Source organism: Pseudopipra pipra, chromosome 15 (genome assembly GCF_036250125.1).
Source record: "Pseudopipra pipra isolate bDixPip1 chromosome 15, bDixPip1.hap1, whole genome shotgun sequence".
Lineage (NCBI taxonomy): Eukaryota > Metazoa > Chordata > Aves > Passeriformes > Pipridae > Pseudopipra > Pseudopipra pipra.
In genome coordinates, this window is record NC_087563.1 from 11,961,949 (window position 1) to 11,985,606 (window position 23,658).

Here is a 23,658-nt window from a genome sequence, read left to right on the forward strand (position 1 = left end):
CTAGCATCTAACCTAAGTGAGCCAGCATAGTCCTGAATCCAATGTAAGGGCCAGTAAACCCAGTGGAAAGACTTCACTGATGTCAGTGGCTTTTGAGCCTGTACACAAATTAGGAAACTCAGCCTCTGCCTGCATCTGGTTTCAGGGGCACGATGAACATCGAAGTGCACAACATCACTTACACCAGTGCCACGGTCTCCTGGGCCATGAACAACCCCTGTCCAGAGAACTACTACCACGTCATGTACCGCCCCAACTGGAACAGCGTCTTTGCCGGCTATTTACGCCAGAACTTCCACCGCGAGGAGCGAGTCCCTCACCCTCTCAGCTCCCTCGTCCTCCACCGACTCACGCCATCCACCATCTACGTCCTCTGCATCACGTGCAAAAACTCTTACCCCTCCAGCAACCACTGCACCACCTTCCACACTCTGGACAAAATCCCCCTGGTTTTCGGCGGCTCTAGGCACGAACCCACCACCTCCATGTGGATGGTGAGCAGCCTGCTGCTCCTCTGCTTCCTCGCTCTCCTGGCCTACGGCTGCCTGCAGTTCTGGTCTGCACGGTGCCACCAGGCTGCCAGGCTGAAGCATCCCGACACCAGCCCTGAAGAAGTGGTCGAAGGAAGCAGCTCACCAGAGGAGCCACTGAATGATGAACTGAGGGAGGAGCTTCTGGAGGTCCCCATGACCACTGTGCTGATGAGGAGCTCCAGTTTCATGAGGGAGAGTCCATATAGCTCCCCTCACTGCTTTTTTTCCTATAAAACCAGCGATGATAAAAGGGCCATCTTGCCACAGCATGGCCTTCAATGAGAGCAAAATAAAACAAGATCCTACTTAGAGGTTTGGTTTATCCTCTCTTTCCCAGCTCTTGCCAAGAGAACTGTCTGTGTATCCAAGGCAGCTGTCTGTCCCAGGCTAGAACACACAAGGCACAGACATTGGTTGCAGGGAGAAAGATTTTTTGTCATTTGCTGAGAATTTTTAAAAAGACTCCAAGTCAGCTCTGTGGGAACAGCCAGGTTTGACAGACTGTAGTGTCATTATTTCATCTGCATCAGTAAGGTAGGTTCACTTCAGAGTCATCTGTCAATGTGCACAAGAAATAAACTCCACTGGAATAGTTTCACACTTGAGTGATCCTCCACTAGTATCACATCCCAAGCCCTCATAGTGCCTGTATAAACAATCATTGCAGCCTGAGAAAAGAGCTTTTTGTCAGTATTAAGTAGTTTATATTTGCATACTCAAGTATTTTAGTAATTCCTATTTTGAACTACAAATGAGATTCCTGAAATGGTACCTTCCTTGGGAAGGAACACTGCATTGGAGCACCAGCATGCTCACCTCTCTGTGCATTTAGATGGATGTGACTCAGTCTCAGTGCCAACACCAAGCACAGAGCTGTTTTGGCATCTCTTAACATGGGCATGTTACGGGGAAGAATACGGGAAAGCAATAGGAACAGCACACTGAATCTGCTTCTTGCATGGCCTTTTGGTTTCAAACAACAGTGTGACTCTGCACATTGGCACCCACCATTCTGTTATTGAACTAGTTCTTGCATTTCTTTCTTCATAAATAAATATTTCCAGCATCCACCCCTTCTGGCTGCAGTGGCTCATTTACTGACCTTGGATCCATAGAGGTAATAGGGCTGAACATTGGCTGGCTTGTCCCGCTGGGGCTCCTGCGTGAATGGGATCGCTGTCCTCACAAACCTGTGGTGGGCACGGGAGATGGGAAGTGGTCAGAGCCTAGCTAACTGAGAGCAGATATGGCATGGTCTGGGATGACCTGTAGTTGAAGGCTAATTAGAATTCATCACCTGAGCTAAATGAACTGGAATGCAAACTCCTGCCCCAATCTACTGGTTGTGTAAAATATCAGTGTAACCTACCAAAGTTTCTTCTCATTTGGGGCAGGCAAGAAACCCACATCTGAGCAGCTACCAGAGCTCAAACAACCCTCAGCCACTTGCAATCACTGCTGCTTGACTTTGTTACTATCATCTTCAAGGCCAACTGGAGATGGTGGGCTGAATTCAGCTTCATTCTAAGAGTAATTGTTGCATCTCACAGGGAGTGGAAATCTCACCACAATGCACATGAATTTTATATGGCAGGTCTGACATTCTAGAAAGAAAAGCAGGGTTTCCAGGGGGCCCTTTCCTTGCTTTCCCTCCTCACCTGTTGGTGGATCCATTGTAGCAGTAGTTGGGTAGGAAGTCAAAGTTGAGCTCCCAGAAGACGTGGAGGGTGATGCGCCCATAGGGCGCGGAGACGTTGTGATTGGCCTCCCGGAACATGGCATCGAAGCTGTCCAAGGTCATGTGCTTGCACAGCAACCTGTGAGTCAGGCGATTTATTTCCAAGAGCCACTCCAGCTCCTGCAGCACGTAAAGCAGCAGCAAATGCAACATATTACCAAGATGACAACAGAAGCAGCTGATATAATTGCCAGGGGAATGGTTTTATATCCACACATACACACAGAACTAAAGATATCAATTTAATTCAGTGGCCAAGGCCAATTGCACTTCTGCTCAAGGGGGTCTTGGTCCCATATCTTGTGAATCTACAGGAAGCAAAATTAATTTGTTCCCCACTGAGCACTGGCTGGTTTTCACCCCAGAATCCTCCAAAGGTGGAAACATAATTTTACACTACTTGACTCTGATGCTCCTGTAACATATCAAAGACAGCAAATCCTGTACACACACAAACAATGTCACAGCCACCTTCATCCAATGGGGAATTAAAGTCAAGATTTCCTTCACTCAGGTTACAGGCCTCTCTTATAGCTCTGCAAAGTCTAACTGCTGACTGCCACCTTATGATTTATGCAGATACTTAATAGTCTGATAATAATGCAATTAAAGCTGCATAAATAGAAACAGTAGAGTCTCAGCAGCATGAAGGAGGATACATGGCTGCCTGAAACCTACTGTAGGGAGACTCAAAGCAGAAGACAGTTGACTGTGTATCCATGGCAGTGTATTATTCTCTCTGTTCATACTCGCAGTCAATAACAGTTCTTACCACTATGGATGTCAGGTCCTCGCTCTCAAAGCGGCTAATGGCCTGGTCTAACGATTTGTACATCGCTGCCGAGATGCGCTGGGTAATGAGCCTGTTCAGGTCAATTGATCTACCCAGCAACTGGGAAAAGAAGAGATTTGCATATTATATACAGATGGGGAAAAGGTATTCTATTTCTTTTTTAGCGGACACAGGTAAAAAACAAACATCCAAGCCTGCTAAGATGTGAAAATGGCAACATAAAGTCAACTTAAGAGAGAAGGAGGGAAACGTGGAGCACAAATTGTTTTCCCCTCAGGCCCCAAGCCTTGAGTGTGGTGTGTCAGAAACAGGGTCCCACCCTTCTCATTCCAGAACCAATCTCAATTGAGCCCAGCACCAGGATGCCCACTGTCACCAAATGGATAATAGACCAGGAGTGATGGGTACTGGAGTCTATTGCTTGCACTGTACCTGGACGTGCCTCTGCTTGAGCAGTGTTTCGTAGCGGTTGGATGGTGGGTATGGGATGATCACCCCGTAATTCTTGCATTCAGCCCGGAAACGTTTGTCCAATAAAACACTGAAAAACAGAAGCAGCGTCAGAAAAATAGAAACATATACTATCAGCTTCTCTGTGGATCTTTCCAGAGTTGTTTTTGCCCTTTTAATCTTGGCTCTGAATGCCAAGAAATTTCCACACGCTAATACCTCTGCTTACACCCCTAAATCACAGAGCAGCAGGTGTTATCTGGGGACTGCCATGCTTCTGTTTTATGGCTAAAACCTTCAAAAAGATAAAAAAATGTGCTGAACGATATCACTAGTGCCAGGTACAGGGGTGGTCCCCAGTCTGCTGTGGGAACATTTGGTTGGTGATGGTGATTGCTCTCCTTCTCTAAGGCCAAATGTGACCTAGAGACAAAACTCCTTGCAAAGTTACACAGAAGACTTGGTTCACCTTTGGGGGCCATGAGAAGAAGTTTAGAGTTCATCCATGTTCTTTAAATTGCTAAGAAGGAAATGTCACAAAGGTTCTATCTCCCCACGAGGGAGAACAAGTCCCGCTGCTTTACTAGGGTGAGGACAAATGCATATTCCTGCTTTGTAGAGATGGGAGGCTTCCACTCCTCTGCCTGGTACACAAACAGAAGTCAAGTAAGGACATGTTGTCTCCATTTGCTTTTCTGCTGCTCTCACAAACTGTACTCAGACAGCTACTCAGGATGCCAATTGTTATGTTTTCACTTTTAACTGTGTCTCCTTGCCACTGTTAATTCATTTTTCCCATTTACTGGTCTGACGTGGACAGCCAGCTCCGTGGGACAGGGATGATCTATGTTATTGTCTACTTGCAGCGGCTGCTCCCTGAGGGGAACCTTTTGGTTTAACAGCAATTTGGATGCAGCGATATCATCAGTCACCATCAGCAGTCAGGTTCTCCTACCTGCCAGCCATTGCTTTATAATAGGCAAAGATCTGATCTGCCAGCTTGTACACAAATTGATCAAAGCACAAATTCACCTGGGGGAGAAAAAAAACAAGACTTGGTGAGGGTGTCACCAGCACAGAGCAGCTCCTTCCTATGCATGCTAGATCAACAGAACCCAACACAGATCTCTCATTTAAGACAAGCATGTATTGAAGGTCACACTACCTAAAAAACACACTGCAGTTTTCACATGCTAAAGGTAAGCAGAAAATTGCAGTTACATTTTCTATCTTACAGTTTCTTCATGTTCTTACAGGTCCTGGTCTCCTACCCTCCATCATCCTTCCCCTCCCAGGGAATTTCTCATTTTCCTCTGATGTTTCATAACCCTCTGCACATAAGACAGACTCTTCCATGTCCCCAGTGTTTGACTGCCTTTGGCTTCCATGGTCCCACATGGGTACAGCTAAGTTGAAGCCCTTAATCAGGAGAGTCTGTAAGGTCTCTGGAAATGCTGATCTTTTGAAAACTTCTCAGTCTGACAGGATATTTTTTTCGGAAGGTGCCTATAATGAATTCACTGAACTGCTGGGTGGGGCTGCCAAGCAGGGCAATATGATCCCAGTGAGCTCTTTCTATACAATAAAGATGAAGAGAACTTACTTCAGCTTCAATTTCATCGTATAGGAACTGCTTTTTGAACTTGGTCAAAGCATAGTATGCGCTGTCATTATAGAGGTCCAAGGGGTACAGCACATACCTGAGGGGAAGAAGACAGACCACGTCTTAAATTAACTTTGGAGCATATCAGCATAAATGGCAGGCAGTGCATGTTCCCTGCTCAGTGCAAAAAATGCTTTTTCCCTGACTTCATGCCTATCACTGCCATTCCTGCCAGCCCCTCAAATAGTCCCTCTCGCTCCTTGGGTCCTGCAGGAAGTAGCTACAACAGACCTGGGTTTGAGCTGTGACTTGTTCAATCAACACTTGCTTCTTTCCGACCCTTAAAAAGGTTTTTGTCCTGCTCTCACTACACAAAGTGCTCTGACAATGGCCATACAACAGAAAACCAACCAGGAAGACATAATGAACATAATTACACTTGCATAACAGCAATGCCTCTCCTTATTTATTATGCATTAAAAAAAAAAGTGTGTTTTAGGTGGCTTAGCCTGGGCCCACCCCCCTTTGGTCACACACACTGTCTGACTGTGCAGGTGACGGTACCACCACATTGTGCCCACATCCCAACAGAGCAGTTGCCAGCTGCTGTTTATGACACATAAATAAGTGCCAGTGCCAGGAAGCTGCCCCTGTGTGTCTGCTAACGAGGTGTTCACCCAGTACCATTCATGTGACAGCAAGTCAAGAAACATCTATTTCCGAAACAAAATCTCAAGCTCCAGCACTTGCACAGCCCCAACACAGCCCATCAGCTCTTACTCCATCATGGAGGGTTCTTTGGTTTCCAGAATGTGGTCCGTGAGGATCCAGGGCATGGACATTTCGATGGGGAACTGGATGCGTCGGCCCATGGTCAGCTCCAAGAAGAATTCCCGGAACCAGAGCTGGGACAGGTCGCAGCACTGCTGCAGTGCTTCTGAAATGCAGAGGAGATCCCCCCATGGGAGGGCACCCACGTTACCCCCATGGGGACAGGAGTGTGGACATTGCACAGGAGGCAGCTGCTGCAGCCTCAGACTGGACTGGTTTTGGGTGGGAAACATTTTTCTAGGATGTCTCTTTTTAAATCCAGACCATGTCCATGCTGTCTGAGCACTTTGTAATAGAAGAAGAAAGAAGGGATCATCCCTTTTGCCCCAGAGCTTCAGGGGGAACACTTCAATGGCTCAGAGTTACTCTGATTCTGAAAATCTCTGAAATCTTCCAATTTCTTCTGTGCCCAGGGGCTCAGAAGTTTGTCTGGGACAGAAAGAAAAGTCCAGTCCTAGAAAATACACTACTATATGTGGCTATTTGCTGTTGCTGACTCAGTCTTGTTCACACAATGATTACTACATAGAAACATGCCTGAATCAGGCAAAAGTAGGATATTTGGGAAAAAACAAGGAAAATCTTCTGCATAGAAGACCAAAGCTGATCCACCTTTGCCTTTCTGAGCGTGAAAGAGTTGGATTCAAGCCTCCCCCTGCCATAATCTCACCACTGATGTTGAGAAGGTGGGTGAAGAAGAAGGACTGCTTATGGAACTCCTCAATGGCCAAGACTATCGGCCCATCCAAGCTGCTCCTCAGGGTCTTCTTCGAGCCACTCTTGTCTGCTATCAGGGACTCCAGCATGGTCCTCACCATGTAAAGCTTTGGAAGAAGGTGGATATGCAGTTACTACTCTCCATGAGACATCACCACACAAAGCCGTTGTGTTCTGGAACAAAAATCTCTTCTCCCAGCTGGTGACCACTCTCTGCACCCATCAGAGCTAGATAAAATTACAGCCCTAAAAAGGGAAGCTTTGGGAACTATACAACAAATTAGGCACCAAAGCCACATTTAATGCAATAATATGAAGACTGTGGAAAAGACATGGAAACAGCTGCTAATCCACAGGGTGGGAAGACTCTTACATGGCTGTAAGACCATTAATTCCCCACACAGATTCAGACATTTACATACCTGTGTGCTTGATGGTCCAACGGCTCGTCGTGGGACTTTAATATCAAATCCACCTTTGGGATCCTTCTCACCTCTCAGGCAAGGATCATTTGGAGGCTCTCGACCTCCCTCCCAGTCACAGATCGTCTTCCGAATTGCCTGAAGGACACTGGAGTGGGTGGGAGAGGGAAAGTAGTGCTTAAGCTTGATTTTACTGCAAGATGAAAATATTCACTGCTGTGCACACATGGGAGCTAAAATATCTGAGGTGGGGACATACACAGTTGTTATTGGTGGAGTCATGCCCAAGAGTCACCTCGGGAGGAGCTGCTGGCCCAGGAATGTTGGCTGGTTGTTTTCTGCTGAGTGCACGCAGGGCCACAGGCTTATACAGTATAAATGTGTTACATAAATAAACACACGGGCTTTGCATTGCATTCAGGGACGGACTGACCTGATCAGGACGTTCTTCTTCTTCCTGACGGCCTGGCGGAGCGGCTCCCGCAGGGTCACCTGGGCGAAGTCCTGCAGGGCCGCGTAGATGGTGTTGCGGATGGCCTGGTTAAAGACACTCTCCATCCGGCCCATCAGCACCTGCAGACCTTTGATCATGGCAATTACCTGAAGCAAAAATTAAAACCAGAGGTATCTGATGTTTTCCCGTTGCATGAAGAGGTCCATAAATCCAACACTAGGGGAATTAGGAGCTGAACTAATTCTACTCAAGTTACATGGGTCCAGTGATTAGGCAGCTAGTTTTTTGGTGTTAGCTGCTTTACAGATCACAAGCTGAGGACAGGATTTACACCATCAGTTTCTTCCAAATGACCCCTGTCCCCAGGCAGGCTTTGTTTCCACTCCTGATCTCTTGCTATCTTTAATAAAACACAATCCCAAGAAACTGCACACGCTCCACATGTGGGTGCAGCTTGCACAGACCTGCATTCACACCAGGGCACAGATTTCCTTGTCCAAGAGTAGAGAGGAGCGAGCCACAAAAGCTAAGGCAATATTCAAACCACCTTGGGCTGTGTAAGGCAAGATGAAGGTGTGAGTGCCTCCCATAGCCAGGCTCAGAGGACTATTTGCACCATCTACAGAGAGCTGGACCAAGAGCTGATGGGTCCTGGGGACTGGCTGAGGATCTCGTGTTTGCACAGCTCCTGAACATAGCTGCTGATCTTGCTCTGCAAGCCCACTGCATTGGGTTTGTGTGGCATGTTTTTGATAGCAGAGGACTACAGGGGTGGCTTCTGTGAGAAGCTGCTGGAAGCTTCCCCCATGTCCAATAGAACCAATGTCAGCCAGTGCCAAGACAGACCTGCTGCAGGCCAAGGGCAAATTAAGGGCCTGAAGGACCCTTAATTAAAGGATGTGGGAACCCTTAATCCTTTAACATGGGCCACAGGGCTGAGGAACTGGCAGAGTACAGTAAGATACCCTTCCATCCTCTTCCCCTGGCCTGAGGAACATGCACAGGAAACCAGCAGTGGCTGGCTCTGAGTCTCGTGCAGTTGGCACCTACCTCCACAAAGGCAAACTTCTCTTCACTGGTATAGTTGTACCGGGTGGCTCTCTCATACTCTTCAGCTGTTCCTGGGCAATCCTTGTTACAGAATTTATCTGTGGGATGAACTAGCTTCCAAGAGTACTAGAAGATGGAAAGAGACAATGTCAACATTGCAATGAGAGAGAAGCTGGGCTGGAAAGACTCAAGAGGGCCTGTGTTCTCTTGGGGAAATCACACAGGAAATCACTCCCTAGACATCACTACAGCTTTCAGGTCCAGGGTAAGACGACCAAGCTCTTTCTCCATTTGACACTCAGGGTGTTCAGGGTCATTAGCTGCCTGATCTCAGCGTGTCTGTTAATGGCTTAGTCAGGTGGCATGAAAGCAAGCTCACCTTCCCACAGTCTGTTACATGCCATGTTAAAACATCCACGCTCACCTGGGAAGAGGAGGACATTACACACTCACCACTTCCATGACGTGGGCACTCCACTTGGACAGCAGCTGCAGTCCCCGTAGAGCGAGATCAAAGAGCTCCCTGTACTCTTCATCTGATTTCTGGCTGTCCAGTCCTGAGCCAGTGACCACCTGCAGGACATCACATCACCTCAGGGTTAGACTCAGCAGCTTGCTCCAGGGGCCTCACTCAGCCAACAGATCCCAGCTGAAATTAATTCCCTGTGACCTTACAATCAGGCTAAAATTGAGTAGGGCATATACTGTCCCTCAGGAAAAGGGGTATAACTTGGCAAGACTATATTCACCCAGGCAGAATCTATTTCCTGTAGAGAAATGAGTCTGACCTGTAACCTCAGAGCAAATAACTTACTCTTATTCCACTTTCCCACTCCTTTTAGATGGTCTAATACTACTGAAATCCTTGAAAGTCCTTTACTGATTAAAAGTTCAAATAAGCACTTACAAATGCCAAAAAGGAAAAGGCTCAGTATACTATGATTGATTAAACAAACACAGATTAATGAGGATCACACATTTGCAAAAAAACAGTCCCAGTGGCATCAGAGAGAGCACTGGCACTCAGTAATGAAAAGAACAGAGATGCCCTCGTGAACTTTCCTCAAAGCCCTGCCTGAGAGCTCTGTGTAATAGAAAAGCCCTATTTGCAAATCACTGGTGTTCTGACATCTGGCTGATAATAAACATTTAATTGCCAATTTTTTTCTGCTTATTATAATGAATCTGTGGTCAAGGAGCAGAAGCTGTTGCAAGAGATCTTCTACTGCACATGATTTTGCACCTACAAGAGCCTTTCGTAACTTGCTTTTTTATTGCTGGATCGAGAAGGGGTTTGTTCCATCCACCTCCTTCATCCCTCTCACTGTGGCAGACCATACTCCTGCTACATTGTTCTCTCCCACCCTCGTCCACCTAACGAGCCTGATTACAGTGGCTACACCCTGTGAGTGACTGACCTCGCTGTTGCTGTAGCGAGCGAGCTCCGAGATGAAGCGGATGTGGTCATCTCGGATCTGCACCATCTGCTCACAGATGTTGTACTGGGGGCTTATGCTGCTCTGAGTGCACGTCCACCTGGGGAGAAAAGCAAGGGTGTCAAGGACAGGGCACAGGGCTGCACTCAGACACCCCAGGGACAGCTGCTCTCTTCACTTCAGCATGCTCCAGACATGCCACCTTCAGGGCAAATGTCAGCCTGTGTTGTCTCTCGTGGCCCCTGGTGTGTGTGGTCTTCCAGAGGTGGTCTGATGGGGATACTTGCCTCACCTTTCAACCTGAATATCTCTGCTCCATCCACCCTGAAGACTGCTGTCAAGGTTGGGCTCATCTACCCCCAAGAGCAGAGATGGCTATTTCCCAGACCATCACTGGACAAGCTTTCGGGGAAGCATGAGATTCAAAGACTTGGCATCATTTTCATCCTTTCTGCTAAACTTAAGGATAATCATCCCTTTAGAGATCATCCCTCCAGCTCTGGGTTATGCTGCCTTCCCCTGCAAGGAAAAACTCTGCAAGGGGCCAGCACAGGAATAGCTCTCCCACTCTGTTTTTTGTTCTGGCTCATGCTACAAGCTCAGTGAACAACTTTGAGTATAAATGACAAGCAGAATATGATTAACTGAACTAGATTTTCATTTGCATTGAGCTACAGGTACCATGTAACAGTGGAATGACATCCTAAAAGAAGGTAGCACTCCTCTTGCAAAGGTACAGTCATATGAAGGAATGGTACAAACCAAGTCTATTAATTTAGTATCTTTTTCCCTGTAAGGTATTAGCCCCAGACACAGAACCAGAACAGCTCCACCAAAAGGGTTTGTGCAAGCAAATGTCTGTCAGCAAGATTCTCATGTCTTACTCTGTCAATACAATGTAAAAGTTCAGATTATGCTTTTTTCCCCCCTAAATAATTGCCCATCTTATGACAGATGTTCTCCAATCTAGACTGGCCATACCAAAGGAAGGTGAGAAACCTGCCTCTGATATGGACATAGACATGAAGACACATCCCTGCAGGTAACTGCACTTGTTGACAGAATTTGTGGTGGTAGAAGGTCCTGGAGGTGCTGGGCCACGTCATCCCTGGTGAAATCCATCCTCCCACAGCCCCATCGTTCGACTCTTACCCGTTTCCATGTCCTGTGCTCCCCACCGGACAATCGGCAGGTTAGCAGGAATGGCCAGGGCTGCACCAGCCCTCCCTGCCACACACAACCTAGTCCACAGTGCAGAGACAAAGCGCCATGCAGGAAAAACACCAATTAATTCCACTTTCATGGAGACAAGGAGGGAAAGAAAGTGACAAAAACAATATTAGTAAGAAATGGGGATTATATGGAACCACCTTGGCAGAATTAGTGTTGGGAGTCCCATGCAATTTGCTGGGAAAGTGAGTGAGGAAGAAACACTGGTTAGTAAGGTACGGCACACAGACCTGGTAGGACAGATTTCAAGACAGACATTAAAATCGTGAACAGGTAAACAGCCCGCGAGCTACCTTGGTTTTGAGATGAGAAAATGAGGAATGCTGCTGACACATGTTTTGTTGAAATGTGCTTTCTGAATGATTCGAGATAAAAGGTTGCAACATTTTTAACGATTTTTCTCTTCTGAATTTTAAAAAATATTCTTTAAATTTACGTTACACAGAATAATTTTTTTGTCTTTTTTTTTTTTTTTTTCAATTTGAATTGAAACCCTTTTGTTCAGGACGTTTTGCCATGTTATTTTCAAATCTCTCCTGAACAATTAATCGGCACTTTTCAACCTGCCTTTGTGGGGGCAAGGGAGGGCTGCTCCTGGTGGGCAGAGAAGCCAGACCCTCCGGGGTGGAAGGGGACAAGCAAACAGAAGCGATGAGACTGCAGGTTAGTTCCTGTCCTGCTGAAGAGACAGTCCAGCCTCACTGTTTCTCACAGACACCGGAGAAATCTGACTTCCATGCAATACAGTCCCATGAAAGGCCACAGCCTGATGAAAGCCAGGCTGCCACCAGCCACTACAGCCAGACACAGCTCAGACGGGCTTTGCTTATGTGCAGTTGCAACTCCCATTCCAAGGATATCCAAACCTAACACCGATTCTTCTAGCAATACCTCAGCGTGATGCAAAGCTACAAAGACAAGTGGAGCCTTGCACATGCCTGGTGTGACTGAAACAACGTCTGTGAATTCATTTGACAGGAGCAGCAAACTGCCTGTGAGCCCAGGTTGGGAAGCAGTGCTTTACACTGCCATGCTACTCCTGAGCTCTCCAGAGACTCCATTTCTGCCCTTCTTGCACAATATTTGGAATCATTGAATCACTTAGGTTGGAAAAGACCTCTAAGATCATCGAGTCCAACCTTTGACTGATCGCCACCTGTCAACTAAACCACAGCACTAAGTGCCACGTCCAGTTGTTTCCAGTTCATCTGAGCCCCTCGGCTCCATCCTCATTCCTGCTGTCCTTCTTCATGAAACCTGCCTGAGCTAGAGGAGACGCCCTGGCTACTGCAGAGATCCACTGCTGTGTTCATGCTCTGGAGGATTTTGTCCTTGAGATGCAAAATGGGGATTAAAATCTCTCCAGAGCAGGGACACGCTGCTCGCACTCACACACCTCACAAGCACTCAGCACTGCCCCGATCCGTGCACCAGATGCCTTTCCTTCCTCCTGCCTCACTAGTGGCCACCCAGCTCCCTCCCAGCCCTCTCCAGTGGGCACAGAGGTACAGGCATGCCCGCTCCCCTGCCTGCTCCCAGGGGGATGGTTACACGTGGGTTCGGAGCTGGCTGCACACACAAGCGCTCAGGGCTGGTGAGGACATCTTCCCATGCAGGGACAGGGACACACGAGCACACAGAGCTGGCACTCACACCTCACAGGGACACACACAGGTACCCGTGCACAGACCTCACGCACACCACAGAGCTGCAGCTCCCACGGCTCTCAGGACACACACAGAAGCCGAGAGACATTATGGCAGGCACTCACTTGGATTTGTTCTCCTCATAGTGAGCACTGGTCTTAATGTATCTGGCCAGTTCTATCTGCATATCGCCGAATAAAGGAACCACCTGCAGCTGCTGGAAAAGAAAACAAAAGATGGTTGAAACATGGCAGAGAGAGTGAGTCTGGCCCCAGCGCAACACAAGGGACTATGGAAAGGCATCCTGCATCTCCAAAGCTTTGGAAAGTGTCAGGCTGTTTAAAGCAAGGTGCAAACCTGGGCCCAGGGTCATTTCCCACCTAGTAAGAGACTGAAAACGATCACAAGGCTTTCTCTGTGAGGAAGACCATTCCCTGTGAGTGCTCTGGAGCCCTGGGCTTGCTGATACCAGGCTGGTAATGGCCAGAACAGTTCAGTGCTGTAACCAGACAGAGGATAGGCTCTTCTTACAACAAAAAGAGAGAAGCACATTCCTGAGCAGAGCTTATTGTCTCCCAGCATAATCCTCCAAGAGAAGAGAGGGATGAAAAGCCAGCACATTGGTATTTTGGACACCCATGGATGTGGCAACTTTGCCCAGGCACTCAGAGTGTACTTTAGCACTGTGGATGCTTGTGATGTGTCTTGAAACTTCTCCATAAAGAGAAAGACACAGGCAGTATAACATGGCTTTACTTGCCCTTTACATCTCAGGAGGATTTGGACGGGAAATAAATTCAAAGCACACTGAACGTACCTCAAGCTCAAACAGGTCCCTGCTTCACTAAGCTTTCAGCTGCAAACAAAATTCAAACAAGAGCTACCAACATTTCATCAATAAAATATGAAGCTTCGACTTCACCCAGCTAGAAAAGCCTTGCCCCAAAATTCAGGAAAGATGATGGCAAATTCCCTGTCCTATTATCACATGGTTCTCTTCTCAGGGTGAGTTGTGTGGAGGGTGTGTAATGCTGCCATCAGGAATTCCCAGTAGCACTTCCATAAAAGGTTTAAATGAAGGGGTAGTTCATTTTCACTACTCAAATTCCTGGTCAATCCACTAGAAATTTAATCAGAAGGCAATAAGCAGGTGTAGTAAGAGGAGTAGTTGGTCTTTCCTTATTGAGATCTGATTGTCTGGAGTGGTACTTCACTGATTAGGTGAGACCACAGCAGATGCTGGAGAAGTGCAAATGGAAAAAAAGCTGTAAAGGAGAAAGTTATTTCATGCAATGGAAAATATTTTGCCTGGTTCTCTGATGGCCCACAGCATTTTGCAACAAAGAGCAAATCTGTTTGAATGCATCAAGATGACCAAACTCCACAGATTACACTGAAGGCTTGATTTAAACTGAGATTTAGTTGAATTAGCAAAGCTGACCTAGGGAAAACCCTGAAGACTCTGAGGAAAGGCGTGATAAATCACCTCTGCAGAGCTGCAGTCCTCAGCAGTCTGCCCAGTGACTGGAGGGTATTTGACCACCTCCTTACTGCCCCATCCATGAGGTTATGGTGTTTGTGGCCCCTTGCTCTCAGGGCTGTCTCCAGGAGATGGTGCAAATTGGGGTCAATAGGTCCCCACTTGCTCAGGGCAAGGAGGCAGCAGCTGGCACACAAACCTTTCATGAAACCAGGTACCTGGGCTCACCTGTTCCCTCCCCTGCACAGACCCAGCACATCATCTATAAACTGAACCTGCGGGCAATAAGCAGGGAAGCATCCTCTATCCAACACCATAACCAATCCCTTCTTCCAGATTCCTCATCAGATCTTTGGGTAAAGCAGGAGGGAGAATCCACCATGCTGAAAGACTGATGGGGAAGGAGCACTCTGTGCCCTCCCCAAATTATCATCTTCTCATTTTCCCTGATGTGGAGCAAATGCTGGTAAGAGAAAATAATCTTTCCATCTCAGGAGAAAGATTAATACAGTGAAGGCAAAAGGACTCTGGAAGGACTGCTCAAAGAAAACTAATTGCTCTGTCTGTGAAATTATTCTGCTGTTCTCCTGCTGTACCGTTATTCTTTGCTGCCAACACATTCTTCCCTTGCCAGATGCCACTGTGCCTCCTAGAGCTCACCTGCCCCAAACCCAAAATGCCTCCTGGATCCACCCTGTGTGCAGAAGCACTGGAAAGGAGGCATCACTTTCCCTGGGGTGCTGTGCAGGCTCTCAACCCCAATCTCTGTCATAGGTGGCCAGGGGCTTACACACACCAGATTTTGGCAGGTAGCCACAGGGTTATCCCAAACCTTTCTTGTGCTGAGTGGCCCCAGGGCAATGCAGCCTGGCCTCCAGCTGCAGACCAGCCCATGAGTGGACTCAGTCTCACATGTACTTTGGCAGAGGCAGGTTGTGTGACTGCTTCCCACCCTGCCACTGGGAGCATCCGGTTTTCATGGGCCCTTCCCCAAAACCCACATCTCAGATAAGACAAAAATGGTTCATCAAACCACTGGGTGACCCTTCTGAGGATCAAACTGAGCACCTCCAAGTCCCAGCTGACACAAGCTCCCCAAAAAGCTTTTCCTGTTCTACAGTGAGAACTTTTTATACATGAAAAAAAACTGCCAGATCACACGTTGGTTCATCAGCTGTGTTCTCTGTCCCTCGGCTCAGCAGCATGCAGAGGGAAAGAGAAGCACAACCATCACCTGCACAGACCTCAGCAAACCAGCCAGGTTTGCTGGTGGCCTGAAATCACAGAGACTGCAAACCTGCCTCAGAAATGTGCAGAGAGATAGAAGTGATGTCGGTCTGGCACATCCTTCCCTCACCCACCAAACAGCCCACACACGCTCCTCCTCCTCAGTCCCTTGGCAGGAAGCAGGCAGAGCTGCAGCAGCAGCTCCTCAGCTCCAGCACCAGGGGAGCAGAGCCAGCTCCAGCACTGCTCACCCATCCATGGCCTTGCTGGCACTGAGGGCTGGCATGGCCCATGCTGCAACTCTGTGTCCATGGCTGGTCACAGCAATTCCATTCCTCAGACTTTGGTCCAGATAATTCCTTAACCCTTTGGGGGTTTTTGGACCTGTAAATGATTCCTGTGGTTTATTTTTTGCTGGCAGGATGTGCAGTGGTACAGGTCGCTAATCCATTGGTCTGCAATAACCTCCAGCCTCACCCAGACAGGTCACTGACCTTGAAGAATTTGTCTATTTTGCTAAGGTTGATTCTCTTCTTGGCATCCAACTTGTAAATGTTGCTGACATTCCCATCCATGAGATACAGGCCAAACCCCATCACCTGGAGAAGATGGAAAGGCAAGGTTTCATTAGCATGAAGTCAGCAGCACAAGTCAAAGACAGTTCTCCACCACTTGGCATGAGGAAAGACCACTTCAGGCTCCTGTGCCACCTGACACTCCTGAGGAGACTGTCTAAAACATGCACATATCTTCAAGGATGTACATGGTAGGCTGAGGACAAAAAATAGATTGCTTCTGTTTTCTGTGCAAAAACATGGTGCTTCCTTTGGCAATTTGTTCCTTCTCTCTCCCACATAACAACAGCCCAGAAATCTTCTCCACCCAAAGCCAAACATTTACACCCAGAGAAAAATATAAACATTTAAAATATTCTCCTGGATTGATTTTTTTCCCCCATTAATTCAGTAAAAATCATTACAGATAGTCAAACTACCCACATTATCCTTCAGAGAACCTGAGCTGACTCACACCATGGTAATGAAGTTTTTATGGTAATAGTGACTGCAATCATTGCCAAAAACTGACTGACAGCAAGGACAAATACACCAAACAAGCACATACTTTGGCATCTTCATCTTGAGGGCTCTTTACAGTCAGGAAAACAAACCTGGAAGGACCTGCCTTCTGCAGGGAATGGGCACCAAGAAGAAAATTCTGGGTTACAAAGTTGGTGGTAATGTTAGAATGTCCTTTACAGTTACCCAGGTCAGGCCCATGATCCTGCACATCCATGTACAACAGAAAAACCTTGGGAAGGATTGTGTGGGAAAACAGAGAGATGGAGACGGGGAAGAGCAGAAGAAAAGGAAAGAGGAAGGAATTTTTATATGGGAATATGGGAGAAGACCAGAAAGGACAGCAGAGAAATGGTGGGAGAAGGTTCAAGTTACAGGAGTAACAGAAGCAGCTCATGGCACTGCCCAGCAGAGACGTCACTTTGGAGCACGGGGGTGGAACATCTCTGACCCATGGCCCCAACCAGTCTGTTCAGCTACAAAGAAGAGGTGAAATGGGAGGACTGAGGTATTACAGAAAAGACAAAGTAACAGGGATCAGAAAGGAAACAGAAAGAGGAGGAAGCAAAGCAGTTCTGCTGCTGCCCACAGAGCAACTTGTGTGAGACCAGAGGACACCGGCTCTGCAGAGGAGGGATGCATGTAAACTCAAAGGAGCAAAAAATTAAGAAATTGAAAAGAAACATTGTCCTGAATTTCACTTTACTAAAACAACAGTAAAACCATGAAAGCACCCAGCCCCACAAGCGTGGCTAAACCTTACCTTCAAGAGCATGTGCTTCTCACTTGGAGTAAGATACATCTTGTTTTCATAATAATCCACACATATGTTGACAATATCAGCCAGCAATTCCTCATAGCCAGGGATAACCTCTAGTTGTTGGTGCAGACACTGAAACATCAACAGAAGCCACATTAGTGGCATGGGCTCAAGAAAAGCAGCAACCAGGGAGGAAACATATTTGAAGGATTAAAAGTAGAATGATAAACCTCTTCTAAATGCTTTTATTAAGTTACTGGCAGAAGACTGACTTCATAGTACCACCCAGAAGGAATAACCTTCCTCTGCAGGACAGCTCTCCCCTTCGGACTGATCACAACAGCCAAACATCACACAGTGAGATGCAAAGGAAGGTGACTCAGAAGCAACTTTCTGACTCTCCTGTTTCTGTACAATATTGTACCTAACTAGCAGAAACTATAGGGCCAGTGAAGTGTGGAGGCCATGGGGTCTGAGCTGAAGTCCCCATGCAGCCACAAGGGATGGATTTCCTGGAGTTCTGGCATAACCTCCTCCTCCCCCTCTTCTTACATCTTTCAGACCTTCATCTTTGTCTTGACATAGAGACCATCAAAGCCACCCAAGATGATGCATGAGAAGGAGATATTGCTAGAATTACACAGCCTGACCAAAATACCATTAAAGTCAGTGGCAATGACTCAACAGCTACTGTGACAGTCTGGTCTGAAGTGCTGTCAGCCTCGACGAGATCATTCCTTTTCTCTACTCACGGAAAGGTTCAGCAGTTCAGAGAAAAGGGACCTGCCTGTGTGATGCGGTTGTGGTTTGCCAGGAACATGGAGAGGTTCTGGGACTCCTGGATGGACTGGGGGTCTGCCATCTTCCGCAGAAACTGGGCAGCTCTGGAAGGGAAAAAATCCAACATCAGCAAGGATCACTCAGCCAGCGTGAGACTGTCACCACCCACCTGCCCTGTCTGAGCTGCAGCCTCAAACCCCACTGCAGCACAGTTCTATTTACCAAGAGGGAATCAAAACACAAGAGGGCAGAGATTCGCCTAAACTAGCAAAGAGAGCCTGGGAGAGCACAGAAACCCAAGCTCCAGCCTCCTCAAGTTCATCTGTCTGCCCAGGCACTCCCCGTGCAGACCAGGTGCAGTCCCATCCCCATTCCCGCTGCTTTGGCCCCTCTCACCTTTTGTAGGCAGAATGGTCATTTTTGACGCTGCACTTCATGTTCTTCAGCTCATCCAGGACAGCGAACATGTTAATGAACTTGCCCAGAGTGAGGAGATAGGCCTCGGAGACGAAGTCCTTCCTCCGCTCAGCGTGGCACAGGCGCTTCACCTCACTGCAGAACCGCTCGATCGCCTTGCGCTGGGGGCAGGGGGACAGGGTCATCCCTGCAGTGCTCATGCAAGGTCATCACACCACCACTGGGACCCCACTCCACCCACCACCAGCTTCTTCCTTTAAAAAAAGCATTTTCTGGCTGAGGATGGAGGTCAGGGTCCCTCTCCACTGTCCCCATGAACCGGAGCAGCGTTACACACCACTGCCAACAAACATCCTCAGTGCTCATGTGGTGTGTTCTGCAAAACCAGGCTTCAGTTTTTATGTGGGACATAAAGACCTCACAGGACATAAAACCTAAAAATGATGATGAAACTCAGCTGTGGCCCGTTACAATGCAGGTGGTGATGGGGAGAGGCCCCTGGAGCCCACAGCAGCTCTGTGATTGCCACATCGTCATTGCTCTATTGGTGTCTAAGTGTATTATTTTGTCAAATGCCTCAGGTATAGCAACTGCTAAATTTAAGCTGTGGTGCTCTTTGCCAGCTGCCCCTGAGCTCAGGAGCTGTGAACACATCCTTGTTCCTCCTGGCAGAGCAGGCAGGTGTCCAGCTGCAAGGCTGTATCCCACCCCAGGCACCACCTGCACCACCAGCCCTCAGCTCTTCCTGGCTTTGCTTCAGAGAGACGAGCAGAAGAGCAATATGTGCTGGTGCTGGGAAAGAATCAGCTCTTCACATCGGCCAACAACCCAGAGAAACAGTAGCCTGTGCCACCCATCAGCACCACACAGTGGGGGCTCTGGGCCTCCATGAACTTGAAGTGCTGAGGTGTGCTCTTTCCTGACTTGTATAGAGGATTTTGGGGCTGATCAAGGGACACACAGATTTTCCTTCAGACAGGTCTCAGGTATCTGCTCACATGGCTGCAAGGAAGAGACCTATCAGGGGCTTGGGGGGTTTTCCAAGCTGTCCTGGCAGGCAAGGATAGCACAGCCCTGCTTAGGATGTTAACACCAAAGTAAGAGATTATTTCTGCCTCTCTCCTTGACCACTTACCTGAAAATACATGAACTTCATAAGCTTGGTGACTTCTGGCTCCAGGACTTCCACCGTCTTCTCATAAATCTCCACTCGGTTTGGCTGTTCATTACATTTCACCTGCATTGCAAAGAAAATCATCCATGTCAGCATCAGCTTCTAACCCTGCCATGGACCACAGAAGCCACCATCTTCTCCTTGTTTCACACTGAGTCCCACCTGAGGACAATGGAGGGACCCAAGAGGGGGCTGGCTCTCATGGCAATACGTGAAAGTAGAAGGGGCTATTTCAGACACTAAATTCTCATCATGCATTCTAAAAAGGCATTCTGAGGAAAATATGTCTTCTAATGCATTTGTCTGGGATAGAACACAGGCAGTATGGAGTCTGGACTTGCTGCACAGTGTGGGAATGTTGTATCATAAAGTTATCTGAGACTTTGTGTTGCAAAGTCCCCTGGGCACACAGGGCACCAGGCTACAGCTCTGCTATGGCCTCACTGGGATTATTCTGGTTCTGTTGCTGACCCGTTAAAAATCACTGGGCTTGTCTGTGGCTCACAGCAATGAATTAAGTCACCGTCATTGGAATCCTGGGAAGCTAAATTTAAAGACTTACTCAGTTGTCATCCATCTCACTTCCAACAGTTACTTGGAGTCACTACCAAACTTTTAGGGAAACCCCCAGCTGTGCAGGGGAATGCATCCTGCTGTCCTCCTCTGGTTCTGTTTGCAGCTGTTGCTCACACAAGGCTGTGATGGGGCTGACAGCTCTGGTGCATTTTCAGCAGCTGATGCACAGGGCACGGGGGGACACGTCAGCCAGCTTTACATGGGGGAAGATGCCAAAGCAGCCTTGCCCTCTCTGTAGCAGGCAATCCAATGTCCCTGCCCTGTTCTGCACTGCAGTTGGGCAGTATCACAGAACCACAAAATCACAGAACATGCTGAGTTGGAAGGGACCCACAAAGATCATCTAAGTCCAACTCCTGGCCCTGCACAGGACAGTCCCAAGAATCACACCATGGCCATGAGGAAGCAGCTCATGAGAGGGAGGCGTGGTGCACCTTTAGGTGTAGGCTCTCTCCTTCACATGTAAAACCACTGCTCTTATGTAGCACAGGGAGAGTAGCCAGGCTGGGGGGCTGAGCACAGAACCCTCCTGGCCATGTGCCCCATGGCAAAGTGCAGGGGTCATTCCAAGATAAATCTGGTGAATCTGTAAATGAGCCCTCTGCCGTGGAGTTGTCTGTCCCTCTGTCACATGTGGAACTGCCTGAGGTCCTGAGGGGAAGGACAAGGCAGAGAGCAGGGACCCTACAAGCTGCTCAGAGAGGCACAAACGTTGTAGGGAGGACATCAAAACAGATGATCTGTAGCACTGTGTTGCCATCAGCTGAACCACAGCCTGCCTTCCATTGGCACAGCCATGAGAGACAATAGCAGCACAGCATAACAAAACAAATGGGAGATAAGCAAGTACCCAGTCAGCAGCAGAAATCTCCCCATTGCTGGGTCTCATGAGACCATCAGCAGAGTACAACACAAGGGGAATTGAGGTTTGACCTTTCCTGGGGAATCACAAACATTACCACATGGAAATGTTTTTCCCTGGCTCCATGGAAGAGCCACAAGGCCTTTTATCTGTAGGGTTAGTGGAAGGGCAGAGCACCCATCCCAGCACGTGTCAGTTGGCATTTTTGCAGGGATCCAGCACATGTTCACATTGCAGGAGACTGAGCTGAATCACGATCAGTGAGCCATGTGGGCAACCTTACTCATGTCTGTAGGTGTTTGCAGGATGAAGCCATCAAAATCCAGGTTGGAGAGTGAAGGACTACAGAATAATTGAAGAATAACGAGCAGTAGAGGAGGACAATGATTAAAAACATGGGGAGATCAGGATCCTCATAAGTATCAGCAGAAAAAAAAAAAAGAGCCTTTGGGGAAATGTTTCTGGCATACTGAAGTGCTCCTTCATTCATCCTGGCACAACTTCAACAATTTTAAGGGGCTGCTGTGGGAGCAGAGAGAGCACCCCAGAATCTGTGCAGCAGACTGGGATACTGAAACTTGCCCCAGCTGCCCAATCTGCTCTATACCAGTCTGGGAGAGCCTGAGACTGCCACATATTGAAAGGACCTGCTCTTCTCATCCCAGCCTGCCTGGGCTCCCTTCTTCATACAACACAAGAGTCTCACTTGGCACTGGGAAAATTTTTAATTGAAGCTGTAGTTCTTGATACCATTATAACTGCATGACACCATACAAAGGTATGAAGAAAGTGTCATATAAACCAGATGATTTTACTCTCAACTTCCAAAAACTGCCTTTGCCTGAAGCAAGCTCGATCTCCTCACAACGTGAGAGAGAAGAATATTCAGGTGGTGCACTGATAAGAAAATTGCTTTGAATTAAAGCCAAGCCTACCTGTTCTCCAGAGAGATACATGGATAAAGACCCAAGTGACAAAACACAGCACTATCCCATGCACTGTGCTGGACCAGAGCTGTGCTGAGTTCTGTTAGGAGCTGTAAGACAAACAAGCTGGTCCTGTGGGACTTCAGGTGCAACCACTTCATGGGGCAGGGAGGGGCTCATGAAACCAGGAAATGTATGTAAGGCAGTCAGCTAGTGGGGAGTGTGTTTGAGGTGAGAAGCACTGCTAGGAGCTGTGAGGGATGGAGCTCTCATATGCATGAGAGTGCAGTAGTACAGAGTAGTACAGACCTGCTTCTGAAACAGCTACCAGCTGATGAGTAGTGGCTGAGTGGTTCAGACCACTCAACCCAGTGGCTGAGACTTTGGTGGGGAGGAGACAATTTGGAGAGTCAGTGGTCTTTCTTTTTAACTTATCTCCTTTAGTTTTCTTTGCTTTTTTTGGTCTTCTGTCTCCACTCCAAACTAAGCCATGCTCAAGACAAAACCAACTAGATGCTCTGGGAACACCCCTGTCTGGGAAGGGCTTGAGTACCTGAGGGATGGCTCGTGAGCAGCTCCTCCACGTGTAGAGCATCACAGCGTACTCGTGGCCTTCTTCCAGCATCTCATTCTGAAACACAGAGAGGTGTTGGTGGTGCAGGGCAGGCACTGCAGGCTCAGCACCACTGGGGCAGTGCCCGAGGGACTCACCATGCTGGAGTGCACCGTCGCCTGCTCGATGTACCTGGCAATGCCGGTCACAAAGGCATTTCTGTCTTCAAAGTTTGTGTCAAAATTAGCCTGTGGTCAAGACAGGGATTAAAATACAGTTAGTTGTTTGCTCACCTGATACAGTCTAATATGGGATGTGTTGGCAAAAAGCACAATCATTAGGGGTCTTGGGGAATGGGAATAGCCTATGAACAATTTAGGTGCCACACCTCTAGGTCTGAAATAGGTTCATATATACACCCTGAGATGCTTCTGAATCACATATGTTCATTAGAAGAAATCCTGCAGGTTATATGTGTGGAAATATGGCAGTTAAAACTGACAAACCCTTGTAAAATCAAGCCAAACTTTACTGCAGCCACACCATGGACCAAACCTACAGCAATTATTCTAAGGATTTTAGCCTAGTAACTCAAAGACAGATGCAGCCTCATTAATATCTGTTTGTGCCCTGGCTGCTAGGGAAAGACCACATCCTGTCAGCTGGAACTGCAAAGGATAAATACACCGAAAAGGCAGGGAATGAGTTGTCTGGTAAACAATATAAAAGTCAGCACTCATGCAGGTGCTATTATCAGTGCTACTGTTGCTCTTGCAAGCACAAACCTTTTGGGGATGAACAGCTGCTTTGGAAGCTGCAATATTGCTTTGGGTTGGAGAGCAAGAAAGTGCACTGGAAGGTGGGGGATGGAAAAGCAGCTCCTCAGCCTCTCTGCACTGAGTGCCCGTTCACACGCTCTGTGCT

At 47.8% G+C, this 23,658-nt stretch overlaps 2 protein-coding genes across 5 annotated transcripts in view; one reads left to right on the top strand and one right to left on the bottom strand.

The window, feature by feature from the left end:
- CYFIP2 (cytoplasmic FMR1 interacting protein 2) overlaps nucleotides 1-23,658 on the bottom strand; it is a 53,885-nt gene that overhangs the window by 21,946 nt on the left and 8,281 nt on the right. For 3 of the 4 annotated variants that reach the window (XM_064671929.1, XM_064671930.1, XM_064671932.1), the window contains 21 exons: nucleotides 22,893-22,982; nucleotides 22,735-22,812; nucleotides 19,779-19,880; nucleotides 18,623-18,804; nucleotides 18,234-18,330; nucleotides 17,450-17,578; nucleotides 16,105-16,209; nucleotides 13,029-13,120; nucleotides 10,010-10,127; nucleotides 9,045-9,164; nucleotides 8,592-8,717; nucleotides 7,521-7,687; nucleotides 7,088-7,235; nucleotides 6,619-6,772; nucleotides 5,898-6,054; nucleotides 5,118-5,214; nucleotides 4,470-4,546; nucleotides 3,497-3,605; nucleotides 3,044-3,163; nucleotides 2,192-2,391; nucleotides 1,636-1,723 (listed from right to left, as the gene is read on the bottom strand). In XM_064671929.1, the coding sequence (XP_064527999.1) occupies nucleotides 1,636-1,723; nucleotides 2,192-2,391; nucleotides 3,044-3,163; nucleotides 3,497-3,605; nucleotides 4,470-4,546; nucleotides 5,118-5,214; nucleotides 5,898-6,054; nucleotides 6,619-6,772; nucleotides 7,088-7,235; nucleotides 7,521-7,687; nucleotides 8,592-8,717; nucleotides 9,045-9,164; nucleotides 10,010-10,127; nucleotides 13,029-13,120; nucleotides 16,105-16,209; nucleotides 17,450-17,578; nucleotides 18,234-18,330; nucleotides 18,623-18,804; nucleotides 19,779-19,880; nucleotides 22,735-22,812; nucleotides 22,893-22,982 (2,556 nt within the window). The remainder of the gene's footprint in view (nucleotides 1-1,635; nucleotides 1,724-2,191; nucleotides 2,392-3,043; nucleotides 3,164-3,496; nucleotides 3,606-4,469; nucleotides 4,547-5,117; nucleotides 5,215-5,897; nucleotides 6,055-6,618; nucleotides 6,773-7,087; nucleotides 7,236-7,520; nucleotides 7,688-8,591; nucleotides 8,718-9,044; nucleotides 9,165-10,009; nucleotides 10,128-13,028; nucleotides 13,121-16,104; nucleotides 16,210-17,449; nucleotides 17,579-18,233; nucleotides 18,331-18,622; nucleotides 18,805-19,778; nucleotides 19,881-22,734; nucleotides 22,813-22,892; nucleotides 22,983-23,658) is intronic. The other variant, XM_064671931.1, reaches the window with a different exon arrangement.
- FNDC9 (fibronectin type III domain containing 9) lies at nucleotides 110-1,603 on the top strand. The gene has a single exon (XM_064671934.1). The coding sequence runs from the start codon at nucleotides 153-155 to the stop codon at nucleotides 813-815; it is 663 nt and encodes a 220-aa protein (XP_064528004.1). The 5' UTR covers nucleotides 110-152; the 3' UTR covers nucleotides 816-1,603.

Coding starts and splice junctions, on each gene's coding strand:
- FNDC9 (XM_064671934.1), top strand. CDS start 153: ATGAACATCGAAGTGCACAACATCACTTACACCAGTGCCACGGTCTCC.